General features: G+C 39.8%; 1 protein-coding gene and 1 long non-coding RNA gene across 2 annotated transcripts in view; both read left to right on the forward strand.

Moving 5' to 3' along the window:
- LOC111223565 overlaps positions 1 to 14398 on the forward strand; it is a 19019-nt gene continuing 4621 nt past the window's right edge. The window contains exons 1-2 of the long non-coding RNA XR_002665178.1: positions 1 to 97; positions 2278 to 2398. This is a non-coding gene — a long non-coding RNA (uncharacterized LOC111223565). The remainder of the gene's footprint in view (positions 98 to 2277; positions 2399 to 14398) is intronic.
- Positions 8565 to 13155, forward strand: paqr9 (progestin and adipoQ receptor family member 9). The gene has a single exon (XM_022747754.1). The coding sequence runs from the start codon at positions 9468 to 9470 to the stop codon at positions 10611 to 10613; it is 1146 nt and encodes a 381-aa protein (XP_022603475.1). The 5' UTR covers positions 8565 to 9467; the 3' UTR covers positions 10614 to 13155.

The following is a 14398-nucleotide window of genomic DNA, read 5'->3' on the forward strand; positions in this document are numbered from 1 at the left end:
TGAACCCTGAGGCCCAGCTGGCAGAGCTGCTGTTCAGCTATGCACCAGGTAGAGGCACATACCAGTACAGAGACATCTCCTCTCTATCCTGTGGTTTGTAAGTGCTAATACTAAAAAAATTCTGTCAATTAAGTGACATAGTAATAGTAATAATAGTGTATTGCATGTATTATAGCGCAGGGTAATCTTTCAAATGTGGATACAAGTGCTAAATTAGACAAAAATCCTCCTTGGGTATTACTCTTTACATGTTAGGCACTCAAAAATTCAAGATGACTGCCATTTCTGACAAGGAAATGTTATTTTTTGTGGTGTCGAATTAAACATTTTAACAATGTAGAAGGTGAATTAGGTACACTGTAAAATATGAAATGAAAGTATATTTCAGCAAAAATGTTACTCACAAAAACCTTTGCTAACCAGCCTGACACTAGCAAGTTAGACTAGCGAGCTTATGTTAAGACAAGTTAATTGTCGACTCTTACTGAACTTTTGTTTCATCATTTATTATAAATGAATGATGAGCCATCAACCATTTTTTACATTACATATTAGAAATGACACCAATGAAGCTCTGAGGAAATGTAAGTGTTGTGAATTTGACATCCTCATGGTCTAAAAAATAAGATTCAATTAAAACATCATTGAAATCTGTCCCATGGGTTAAATTCTGTGGTAAAATGTGTTTCCGAAACTAGAAACTGAAAATTTGAAATTTCAAGTGGCTAGTGGGACTTTTCAAATGAATGGCTCCAGAGGGATAAACATACCAATTTTGGTGTTTGTATCCACATTTGAAGATTATTGCAGTTATCTGCTGCACTATCAGAAATGATAAAAAATTAGAAATTAATAACATTAATGCAGGGGATTCCATAAGTGTGCAGAAGAAAACATAAAAACATGTATCAAATATAAATTATTTACAGAAGTACAGAAACTTTTCTCCTGTAATATGGTCACATATAATTTTATTTGATGATGGTAAATTTTACAGAAAGTCAGCTAAGAAATGAATCCAACATAAATCCATGTTTACCTTATTAATTTACACAGCATTACCAACAGTTGCCTCATACACTTAAACATAAAATGTAAGAATATCTGATGGTTGGTGTACTCTATGGTATATTTAATCAAATGACCAACCCTAGCACATGTACATCCATGAATATTTCACAGACAATAACAGCAACATTTCAAGTGCAAGATATCACAGGTTTTTATATAAACTTTAAAAATAAAAACATTTCAGCACCACATGAGTTGTGACACCTTCACAGTTTTACATTTCACAGACCATCCTCTGGTGCATGCAACAAATGAATCACTTCCTGTCTAGTGCTAATATGCAAATGTTAGCATGCTAACACAGATTTTAGCATACTAACAAGCATAGAGTTTAGCATGCCAACGTTTACCATATAGTGCTACTCTCAATGTTCCATGTTGAGCTTAATACATAATGGTTGTTAAATGTTGCATTGTCGTTGTGAGCATGTTAACATGTACATTAACATGGCCTCATAGGGGTGGAGTGCAGCAGTTGGCTTGTTTTAGGTCAAATATCTGGTGTGGTTATTTTAAATGTGAGAACAACAGCTGGTTTTAAATTGTACTGAAACAAACAAACACTTCTTGTTCAAAAACTATTGGAGCATTAGAGCCTAGTGATGCACTCTCTGAATGTACAGTGTATGTGAACTGAAGAACAGGATGACCTGGAGGTTATGTCAAGAGTTGTTGTGAAATAACCTGTTGTACTATGTCTATATCTTCCCCTCAGACAACAGTACTATGAATGGAGAGGTCTGTGTGTGTGTGTGTGTGTGTGTGTGTGTGTGCATGAAGTAAAAGTCTGTCGTCTACTGTTGAATGGTGGGAGGTAAGCCGACAGCTTCTGTCTGGGTGTGTTCATTCACAGGTTTCAAGCTTGTTTTCCTCACACACACACACACACACACACACACACACACACACACACACACACACACACACACACACACACACACACACACACACACACACACACACAGTTAGCTTTACAGGTGTTGGTAATGCTAAGCTAGGCTAATGACATCCTTACTCCAGCTCTGTAACGAGTCTGATATTGATCTAATGACCTCAATCTCAGAAAGAGATCTGCTGTAGGTTTAACTTTAACAACTTATTTTAGTTTATGATGTTACTATCAGTCTAACAGGCTAACACTCAGTTAAAACTATGATTGACCTCTTCAGCTGTGACTGACTGTGCCCCCTTGTGTATCCATGCCAGCTTCTGAGGGTTCTAGTCAGGGGGTGATGAACAAGACCACAGGGGCACTGTCTCCCCACCACCCATCTACACCTCCCACTGCCCACTCCACATCAATGAAGGAGACTACATGACTGCCATGGTGAGGAGGTTTAAATCCTATCCTGACATTATTATTTTGTATTACAATTTGGGTTAGCTGCTGCTTTCACTGGGTAAAACAACAAACGTCACTGGCAGCAGATTAGATCAGCTGTAGATAATTCATATAAATTCTTAAATGGCCAAAATGACTCTGGGCTGTTGTCTAGTAAATACATTCACACAAAGACACAGTGTGCTTTTATAGCTCAACAACAGCAACAGAGTGGTGACTCTTCATCACTTACAGGGGAAATCCCCAGTTTAACTCTAATGCAGATCATATCAATATTTGAAGCTTAAGAGTTCTGTATTGGACCTACAGTGAGAAAAAAATATGTGACAGTTAGACAACAATACATCAGTGTGTCAAATATATATTTAGTCATCATTTCATACTGGATCTTGTTATTCTGTTCTTGTTCTTGGTTTAGCTGCAGGTTTTGAACATGAACGTTGTTTCTGCTTCCTCAGCTGATAAAACATTTCATATTTACTTTAAGTTATAATCTGTAAATTTTGCACAGTAAAATGTCTAAAAACAACTAGGCCTATGTTGTATATGTTGTTGAGTTGTGTTCTTACATTTTCCCAAATGTTTCTATCAGTTCTCATCCAGAGATATCTGTGATTTTAACAATGGTAATAATACATGTCATTGGTTGTCTGTCAATGACATCAAATCCTCTATGATCATGTGTCATCATTGACTTTTATCTAGTTTTAAGCCACATACACTTTTTACACCTTGGTGGTTTTCACTCTATATTTGAACCAGATGAAGGATTTTAGTCGTCGGACGTCTGGATCTGAAGTTATCAGAGAAACAAGCTGAGGAAATGTTAGACAGCTCAGCTCCCAGCTGCTGGAGACGTCCTGTCCTGTGTCACTGAAGAGCGTCGCTGAATCTTTGAGTTTTAAAGTCAAACTGTTTTCTGGGTGTTTCTACTGGTTTGAATCCCCTGGTGTGTTTGTTATGGAGAGGAGGACACCTCTGTGGATAATTCAGCTGCTGGTAAAGACCTGATGAACGTCTGGTTCATAAGTTATCAGAGAAACAATCAGAACAAAGGTCAGCATCAATCTCAGCTCCAACTCTTCCCTGAGTCTCTGTCCTCCGTACAGCGTCGCTCAAACACTGACTTTAAATGTCAAACTGCTTCATTCAGTGTTTTTAATGGTTAGAATCACCAGGGCTGTTTGATTTCCTGACCCACTGACACTGAAGGAATCCAAACCGGGAGGAGCTTACGGTAATGGTGGTGAAGACAACAACTCCCATGATCCCACGCTATTTCATGACGTCACCCAACACTGTCTTTGTTATTGTGTATATTTTTAACTTAAAACTTGACTGTTTAGAGTTGGGTGAAGATGAATCAGAGGCCTACAGCTGTCTGTAAGTAATACTTTAATGTCCATCTGTTCAATCGACTGACTCATGACCCATGGTGTTCAGAAACATTGTACATCTCAGTGTCAGTGTGGACTGACGCATCGGTTAAAATGAAAGCAGATTCCATGATACAGACCAGTGACAGATGTCAAACAGGCTTCAGAAACATGCTTAAGTTTGCCCAGAAAAGCAGAACGTTACCCAGCCTCTGGTTTAAGTGTCTCCACATATTTTTTAATCCAATTCAAGCTAATAAGAAGTGTAGATTTATATTTTTTGTTCAAGGAAGATTGCAGCACTGAAGAACTGTCTTCTACCATATAAACTCTATGATTCACCAGACGGAAAGTTCCTGTTAACTTGGGCATGTTGTGACTGTGCTGCACGTTACTGCAGTGCTGTAGTTATCAGTCAGTGACTGCCCTCACTTTTGAAAAGTTTTCTGTGATCTCTGTTACAGTTTACTCATGCAATTCTGTCCTGCTCTTCCTTTTTCCATCATGTCCTCTAATGTATTGCAATGGCTTCAACTTCCACCTCATGTACAGGCCTTCAGCAAACATTCAGCACCTGCAGCCTGTCATTGAATCCAGTGTCCAGTCTGATCATACATGACCTCAACTGTCAGGGAGGGAGGGGGCTGCCCAGAAAGAGAATATCCTACTGTCATGAAATAAAAAGGGGGAGGATGAGGTTCACTCGTTTCATTGCTGGAGGACATGAATATTTGAAGGCAGCATTTTCTCCTCTGCAAAAACATGACCAGTCAAGTGACTGACTTGCTGCATATTTGTCTGGAGTGTGACAAGTCTTTCTGTCTTGTTTACACATGAAGACTAACTCAAAGCTGCTGCAGAGCTTTTAATAATCATGTTAGAGAGCCAGAGTGCTAAAGACCAAACCAGCTCTGAACAGTCTACAGAAACACCAGGGGCTCCTGACAGGGACCCAAAGGTGCTCAAAGAGGCTCCTAGAGAGCTTTTCATGGAAGTCACTATTAAGACAAAAAAATATTTGCTGATTGCATAAATGTTCCCAGTTGGCCTAGAATGTACACTAACAGCTATTGTTATGTTCCTCTCTGTAGAACATCCTAACAATGTCCTACAGAGAGTAATGTGTCCAGAGCGTAATGTATGGCTGTAATGTAAATTTACCCAACCATTTACATCCATTATGTCATAAGAACTGGCTCCACATCCATTAAATCATTACAGCCTGTCAATCACTGATTCAAAAGGCATGTTGTAGCTCTGTCTTACTCTGCTGTGCACTGAAGTGTGGCCTGGTTCTTATTCCTCGGGGGGATTTGGAAAATGGCCATTCCACCCAGCCCCACCCCATCCTGCTGCTTCAAAGACTTCCTGACATCTGGCCACAGCAGTCAGAGCTGGAGGGTGAAGGGGGACATGGAGGGTTTCTGGCCTGTGGGCCTGGCTTACTGATACACAGGAAATAATAGAGGAAGCAACACTGTTTCTTCCGTATGTAATGTTGAAAAATTAAGCCACACTGATCCTTCAAAATAAGTTACCTTGGCAACACATTTATCTTTGTGGCAACTTGATTCAACATAAACGTGTTTTGTTTTAAATATTACCAATAAAATGGCTGCCTAGTTAGATAGAAAGGTAGATGGAAAACTGCTGCCATAAATCAGTAAATTATAATAAATGAAAAACTGACTTGAAAATCAACTTAAGTTTCTAATATTTATTGATTAAAAACATGTAAGCCACTTGAAACTTCAAGATGGCCACCATTTCTGGCAAGGAAATGTTTGGGTTTTTTTTTTGCAATCAGTTCATCCATTATTTTCAAATATGAATAATCCAGGTGTCAAAAAAACATTTTAACATTGTAGAGGGTGAAATTTAGTCACTGTGAAAATTTAATGAAAGTATATTTCAGCAAAAATATCACTCACACACAAAAAAAAGCCTATAGGCCTATATTACTCACAAAAAAGCTTGCTAACCAGCCTAGTGCTAGCAAGGTAGCCTAGCAAGCTAATGTTAAGACAAGTAAACAAGTAAACTGTCGACTCTTACTGAACTTTTGGTTCATCATTCATAATAAATGATTTGCAGATACATTGTGTTTTATGCAGAATTTTTCACATTACATGTTAGAAATCACACCAATAAAGCTCTGAGGAAATGTAAGTGTTGTGAATTTGACATCCTCATGGTCTAAAACATAAGATTCAATTACAAAGTCATTTAAATCTGTCCTGGGGGTTATTAATTATTAATTCCGGGGCTAAAATGGGCCCATGTGTTTCCTATTCCAGAAACAGTGGCCATATTGAAATTTTTAAAATTTCAACTGGCTAATGGGATTTTTCAAATGAATGGCCCCTGAAGGATAAACATACACATTTTGGTGTTTGTATCCACATTGGAAAGGTTATTGCAGTTATCTGATGCACTAAAATGCTATGAAATGCTGTGTATGAATTGTGTTGTAACATAACCGACAGTGTCTGTTTAATAAACAAAGCACAACAGGGTAAGGCACTTTGTAAAAACATGACATATTCAAAGACACATAGGGGAGGAGGGGACACATTGGTGCTCTAACACGATTACTCAAAAGAGACACTCTGTGCATTTAAAGCAGATAACGGAAAAACCGTTAGCACGGCACAGCACGGCGTGTCTTTATTCGTGCCGTTCTTCCGTTTTCACGGTTCTGTCTGTCTTCCTGTCTGCCAGGGACAACTAACAAACACGCAAGAAAAATGAATGATTCACTAATTAAAGCTTTGAGTTACTTCGGTATTTCGCTGAACTGCCTTAAGATACGCAGTGAGCCAGAACGAGACCGGAAACTAAGAGAATTTGCGTTCAAAATAAAAGGGTCAGTTTTTTTTTAGTTTTTTTTTTCAAATTCAAATATGCTTTTTAATCACAGTATTGCCAAGACATGTTTACAGTTTGAATGTAATAATTTAGAATGCAAGGGGTAAAAAAACAGGATTTTTGATATTATTGTACTACACTATGTACAGTTTAATGCAGGATACATTAAGGCATTCTACCATGAAAGAAATAAATAAACATTGAACAGAATAATATATATTTCAAGGTGAGATGTAATAGTTATTATGACAAATCAAATAATGAAAAAGAGGACTAGGATTTGAGGAAATTCAGTACAATTTCACATCTGTTCTGCTGGTTGTCTCCTCTATGGTAATGTCAGTTTTTGCCCACATAAATGATGAATTCTGTATTGGTCTGAGAGTATGTTAGAATATGTGTCTGACAATATTTCTCTCACTCATAAAAAATGTTTTGGCATTATTACTCAGAATGCAAATTCTGTTTACATTTTACTATAAATAAAAAAGGCAGTTTCATTCTTTCTGAGGAGATGTCACATTTATGTTTTCCAAGCATCAGCCATTAGCTGCTAACTTTATTACTCAAGCCTACGATTTTGTATCATTTGTATTCATATATATTATATATTGTCATGGCTCATGACCTCATTTATAGGTCCCAAAATGACCTCTGTTATTTTACTTATTAGAAATGGCATGAAAGGCCATGGGGATTAGATTTTATTTCTATATAGAGATAATAACACAGAAATTATTAATTCAATGCTGAAAAATTGAATGAGGAAATATTTTTACCTGAAGAAAACCAGAGTTGTGCCCCTTCAAAATCTGATCTCATTTTACTTGAATGTTTTTTCTTGTAATGGTAGAGGTTCTCACCATTACATTGAATTTTCTCATATTATCATGTTTATTTTTTCATATTTGTTTACAACATTAGTTTTTTTCCTTTTCTCATTTGTTGTTTGGTATAGTTTAGTAACAACAATATCTAGTAACACTGTAATTACAGTTTCTTACATTCTGGATCATTATATTTACGTTGTAGCCTAAACATACATTCTGCTTTGACAATACTGTGCATAACCTTCATGCCAATGAAGCAATTTTGAATTTGACAAGGGCCTAGAGAAAATATTAATTATGTCTACTTAGTCTTTTTTTTATTTGGTGAGACAAGACAAAGACAAAGAGGGTGATATAACATAACATAACATAACATAACATAACATAACATAACATAACATAACATAACATAACATAACATAACATAACATAACATAACATAACATAACATAACATAACATAACATAACATAACATAACGTAACATAATATAACATAACTTGACAAAACATGACATAACAACAGCATTATGGCTGACTGACAGCTTTTGTAAGTGTTATGATATTTTAACTTATTGAGAGTTATTGAGAGTTACTGAGAGTTACTGGGAGGGAAAAGAAGGCGAAAAAGACCTTCTTTGGGTCTAGGTAGAAAACAGAAAATAGGTAGCCTACTTAGGGCACGGGGTGGGGGAGTTGGGAGCATCCATCTTTGGAGGGGGGGGCTACTACCAGGGTGGTGGAAGATTGTTTTCTTATGTTAGATGGGGAGGTGGGATAAGTTTGTTTGGTTTGAATGAAACACAGGGCTGTCCTCTACAGTGGTCATGCTCCTGACCCATAGGTGGAAGCTGACCACCAGGTGACATGACCCTGTCTAACCAATCTGGACCGCTCGCGACCCTCAAGGAGAGAGCTGTTGTCTAGTCCTCCTGATATGTGCAAACTAGCCATATGACCTCTAAAAGGTTACATCACAACCGCTGAGTTTTATTTTGAAACTCCAAACCGGAATCCCGGTAATATCGCATGTGTAACTTGACGCTGGTACCTGTCAAACAGTCTCCGTCCTCCTCACTGTTCCGCTGAAATGCCGGCTGGCTTCAGGCTCTCAGGGCTCAACTCTCACGGCAGCGCACTGGCTCTCACCCACGAAATATCTGTTGAAATCCCCGGTCATAAAAAGCCGCTTTTAAACATGACCTTGCCTTAAGGGACTGAACACCGGCTCATACAACGGTTCTCTCGTCCGTCCCGGAGGATTTCTTCTTCTCTGCCCTGCGCCGTGCATTGCAACGGAATAGGAGCTGGATGAACTGAAAATCGGACGTGGATACAGGCTGCAGGACCAGGAACAACAGGAGGACTAGAAGCCTGCATTAGCCTGATATAGCGCTCATGGCCAGCATGACCTACATACCACAGAGCTTAATGGACGCATCTCTAAGTCATCTCTGCTGTATGGACACCTTACACAGTAACTGACGAGCTGTTCAACCTTGTAACAGTAATAAGTGACCTTCATTTTGTGTTGCTGCAGAGCTATGCATAACAAGACACGTGAATGTGCATATGACTGAACAAAGAATCATCCATGCAGACAATGTCCTATGCAAAATAAGGGAGATGATAAGCGCTGTGTGCTGGATGTTTTGCTGACCTTCTGTACTGGGGCCAAAAAGGAAACCAAAAGGAAAATTAATCAAGCAGGTGGACTGAGGCTTTTGGATACACACTTTCCCCATACACCAGCTTTGCTCTTTAGACTAGACTATAGCTCACAAGGCTGGAGGTGGAGCCGGGATCAAAGGTCCACAGGGTTGGTGTTTTTGATGTGTTACACACTCATGTGCAACAGATTGTATGGTAGTAATCACAAATGCTGTGATCAGCAATAAAGTCAAGAGCCAAGCAATAAAAACTGCTGGAAAGGTCAGATCCTCAGACGTCTTTGGCTGTCAGCAACATAAAGTGTTGCCATCATGCTCCTGAACTGTGGTCAGCCGTTACCTCTGCTGAGGCACACAGATGTGCCGCCTCGAGTCATAGAGAACTTCATCCTGACTGGATACCGTTTCCCCAACTACAGCCTGAGGGACTGCTTACTCTCAGCATTCAGACCTACCAATGAAACAGGCAACTTCTGGACGCATTTCCTCCCAGTTTTCATTTTTTCATACTATTTTGTAGAGGTGTTTGGTTGGGAAGGTGCACCACATTGTGATGCCCCGTTCTTCTATCCGTTGTGGAACTACTATATTGGGGTGTTCTGTCTGCTCATGGCCAGCAGCATGGCACACCTGCTCAACTCCATGTCTCTGGTGGTGAGAGAAGTCTGCTTCTTTGTGGATTATGGCACCATCAGTGCCTACACGGTTGGCTCATCGTTGGCATACTACTACTACATCCACCCTCGGGCAGGGATAGTGGAGACAGGAGGTCATAATGCCCCCCATGAACCTGCAGGGGCTATTACATCATCGTATGCAATCCCAGAGTTCAGTGTGTTCTTTGAAACCTTCTACATCCCGTGCGCATGTGTTGTAGCAATCATTTGTGTCTTATCCTGCTGCAATACTCGTCAGAGGTGGAGGAAGCATCGATATGTTATCCGGACCCTTGTTTTCCTTCTCCCATTCCTCGTCTCTTCCACGCCGGTCTTCTATCGCCTCCTCACCAGATCGCCTTATTCCACCACCTCCTCCTCCTTTGCTGCTTCCACTTCCATGCCCACCTTCTTCTATCGCCACTGCCTCTGGCTGCTGGTGTCAGCCGTCTTCAACATCAGCAAGTTCCCTGAGCGGCTAGCTCCGGGTTGTTTTGACATCTGGGGCCACAGCCACCAGTGGTTCCACTGCTGCACATTTTTGTCCATCCTTGACGAACTCCAGATGATCAAGGCTGAGGTGAGGGCCATCCTGCTCAGTCCGACTCTGCTGCTGCCCCCTGCCACCCTCTCCCGTCTACCTGGACCTACCATAGCTTCCACCTATGGGGTGATGTTCCTCCTCCAGACCACCATCATCTCCATCATCGTGTGGTTCTCCTGGCGCGCCAACTGCATCTACGGACCTCAGAGAGACCAGCTAGCAAAGGAACACCTCAAGAAACACCTGAAATGTCATTGATCACACAGACGTCTTTTTTTATCTTGTCGACTGTGATGGAAGATTTGCACATGTACACAGAGCCATGCCACTAAGAGAAGCGCACAAGTCAAATTTATTTCCCATCCGATTTCAAGTTGCTCGTATGTTCCAGCCTCTTTTGGGAGCATTTTTCAAGCTTTCATGAGGGAAATTGGGGACAACAGGAGATGAAAGGATTATATTCTGAGCTCACCACAGGGTGGCTGTCTGCTTGAGTGGATATTGAAAGACCGTGCCAGCTCTTTCCCCTGAGCTGTTCCAGCATGTTCCAACAGGATGTCTGAGCAGTGGGGATAATAACTACCTCTAGGGGCTGTATACGTGAGAACAGAGGAAAGGTGTCGGTACCCAGGAGAACACATGTTCCACAGAACATTTGGGTAATGTGGCTTAAAAGTCAGAACTTGTCAGTGAGTTGTCTGCTGTCATGTCCTTCCTCCTGTAGCACTTCCCCTTCCTCTAACCTCAAACGGTATCTTTCAAAACTTCTCTGCTGTGGCTTCAGTTGAAGCCACTGTCTGACACTGAATGAATCCTTCTGTCTGAGCATTGTTAACCATACCTTCTCTTCCTCTGACTTACACAAACAGTCCCGTTTCCTTTCTCTTTCCAAGTGACCCTTGCAGCAGGAAGTGTGGTGGCCTTGCTGACGTAACAGAAATAGCTGAGAGCTCATATCAGTCTTACAGTAAAGCACTTTCAGGGGGCCGGTCCAGTCTGGCCTGTCATTGAGAAGCCATGCTCACTTTCTAACCTTAAGGGACACATAACATTTCTTAAGTATATAATGATGTTCTCTGCTGACATCTTCTGTTTGAATACTTGGGTTATTTCTATGTGAAATGTTCTCATGGTGCAGTTAATACATCTGCTGTTTGTATGTTTTTTTATTATACTGATGACTTGTTCCCCATTCAAAACCTTCACATTGTTCAAAGTCTTCTACTTCATATTAAATGTAATATAAATCTGATGTTTTCTAAACAGTATGGAAAGCATATTGGATTTTTCTGGGGCGCAGGTCAGTGGTACCCACTCTGTACAGGCATATCTTTTTACTGACGGCTCATGTTAGTAGAATCTATCAGCGGGTCTAGTTTGATGGCCGGCATTGTGACGAAGGCTTTTCATGTCATGTGATGTACAACAACCTCTCAGAGCAAAAGCCATACTTTAGAAAAGTGAAAGTTGAAATCATGGCAATACTGTAGTAATACTATGTCATCAGGCACTTCCTGTGTAGTTTTGCACTCTAGAAATAGATCAGGTTAACGGTTCACCCAGCACTTTGCACCTGTGTATTATCATTACTCAAGTCAACGAAATCCCAGAGGGTCATTTAACAGCACTTGCTGCTGCTATCAAGGTGTTTTCATCATCCTCAGTGACTTTTTGTATGGAGGCCTAGAAGTGCCACCAACCAAAAAAGATTCTCTTTTTAATCTTATAAGCACAAGATTAAAAATAATCTTTTGAGACTCCGGGGAACCAACCATCTGGAAAAATAGCTATTTTGCCGGCAGTGCCACAAAAAAGAAGGTGCACCATTATTTCCTAATGCAATCAAAGAGAAGCGCATGAAATGTCTGTGTTAAATTTGAACAAACTAACTAAAATTAAAACAGTTTTATTAATTTTATTTGTCTAAATTGATGTTACTTTTTATGTTATATTTCCATACAAAAAATATGTTATTTTAATGTCATACAAAACCAGCAAAGCTAACTGCATCTGAAAAAGAGACACAATTTAGAAATATGTTTTCATCCACATGGACCGTGTTGTTTAATGACCCACTGGGGTTTCAGAGATCAGATGCTTTGGTGTGTGACTCAAACACAATGGTAATACATGAGAGGCGCAACTTGGGAGGTTCACCATGTAAATTAACTGCTAATCTTACAACAGCTACCATCTATTTATTAAGTTTTAAATTGCATGAAGGAAGGTTAGCCTTAGTGCTAGCAAGTGTTTCTGTGCTGTAGGATCATATCCTTTGTAGACATCTGTTTTCTGACATCTTGTTTTTTCTGCTGCCTGACCCAAACTCTGCAGGCCCCACTTCACTGCGTAAAGCTTTGGACCCAGGGCCAAGTTTGGGTTTGGTTGCTATTAATCCAATTTATTAAGAAATTCTCTTTTACCTTCTGATTGTACCAATTGTCTGCATCCATGTTTGTCATGTGTTTCAAGTAGATACGCAGTGTCCACAAAGAAGGGGGAGAGAGAGTGAGTGTAGCGAATGCATCATGTTAGCCCGGTAAGCTAACGGTCAGAAATATCCCAACAGAAAAGAAATATATTGTATATGTCATACCCACTCGTGGGTGATGGGCATTATGTGGTCCACAGCATTCATGGATTTGACAGAACAGTTGTTACTACTCTGCAGGTCCAGTTCTATTCAGTAAAATCAATCAACCGTAATTCAAGAGCCCACTTGCTGAACACTTGGTGCTGCTGTGACCTCCCTGATTAGGGAAGACGAAATTATTAGAGATATGTAAAAAAAAAAAAAAAGTGCACAATGAAAATGGACCATGTCTGTAGGTGCTTAGATGAATATGAATTAAGAGAGTGTGTGTTTTCTTTCTGTGTTTTCATGTTACTTCTTGGTGGTTTCGTTGTCATGCAGTATTTCTCAGAGGGAGTCACGTCTTAAACTGTAATCTGTCACTCGTTCATCACATTCACACGTTGATAACTCGTGTTTGTCAGTGTCTCATTTCAGAAGTGTTATGATTATCAGTCTGTTAGTTCTGCTCATAGCTGCACATCGATGCGTTCACTTGCACAAAATGATTAGAGATGGTTTATTATTATCACACTGGAATGAGTACATAAGGACCATATTGATTAGTTGTTATAATCATGCTGTTATGGTGCACTTTAAAGCTTCTCTGAACTCCTCCTTTAAGGGTCAACCCTGCAGTACTGTATGATTTGAGCACAGTTCAGGTTTAGCTTTCTAATGAATAGTCAGAGAGATTCATCAGATAACGATGCATCCAGTGTTAAAGCGATGTTTCTACCTCAATACAGCTTCTGTGTCTCCGTCACTGAGAAGAACCATCGTTCAAACAGACCCCACCGCCTCCTCCTCCTCCTCTCTAGACTGTGGCTGTCAGACTTGAATCTATTGGTTGAGCAGTGTGTGAATGTTAGACTAACAGACTACTGTGTCTTACCTAGTGACGTACTCAGGGGTGACTGATGAACAACACTAATTTCATTACACATGTACTTAATTTATGAATGACTAGAGTTGGAGGTTAATAACAGCTGAAAAAGTGACAACCCTCCGTCATTATGTTAATTGATGTTTCAAATAGCACTAATAATATGGATGATTTAAGTTTTATTGAATAAATTATACCAAAAAATGTTTTCATTGTGGCTCTTTATTCATTTTAAGGGTCTTATCAAGATGTAGCTCCACATGTTAGTCATAATTAGTCCACATTTGATTTAGCCATACTGGCAACATTGATGGCAATGTTAGTTACTGTATCTGGTCCAGTTATTTGATCTAGAGACGATATTGAGGACTGGATTGTGGTTGAATTTGCTGGTTATTCAAGATCCCACAAGAATGAATTCTTTGATCTTAATCCTACTAAGATTTATGACTGAAATTGATTGCAGCCTCACCTGTTCCTTTGGAGTAACGCTAACATAATGGTAAACAACAGCATCATACAATGACATGATCAGTATGGAGCCTCAAAGTGGCCAATATTGAATAAGCAAGACAAAATTAAACA

The sequence above is a fragment of the Seriola dumerili genome, unplaced genomic scaffold (assembly GCF_002260705.1).
Source record: "Seriola dumerili isolate Sdu_G_001 unplaced genomic scaffold, Sdu_1.0 BDQW01000111.1, whole genome shotgun sequence".
Taxonomy (NCBI): domain Eukaryota; kingdom Metazoa; phylum Chordata; class Actinopteri; order Carangiformes; family Carangidae; genus Seriola; species Seriola dumerili.

Bases quoted from the DNA above. Each gene is read 5' to 3' on its own strand.
- paqr9 (XM_022747754.1), top strand. From the start codon at position 9,468: ATGCTCCTGAACTGTGGTCAGCCGTTACCTCTGCTGAGGCACACAGAT.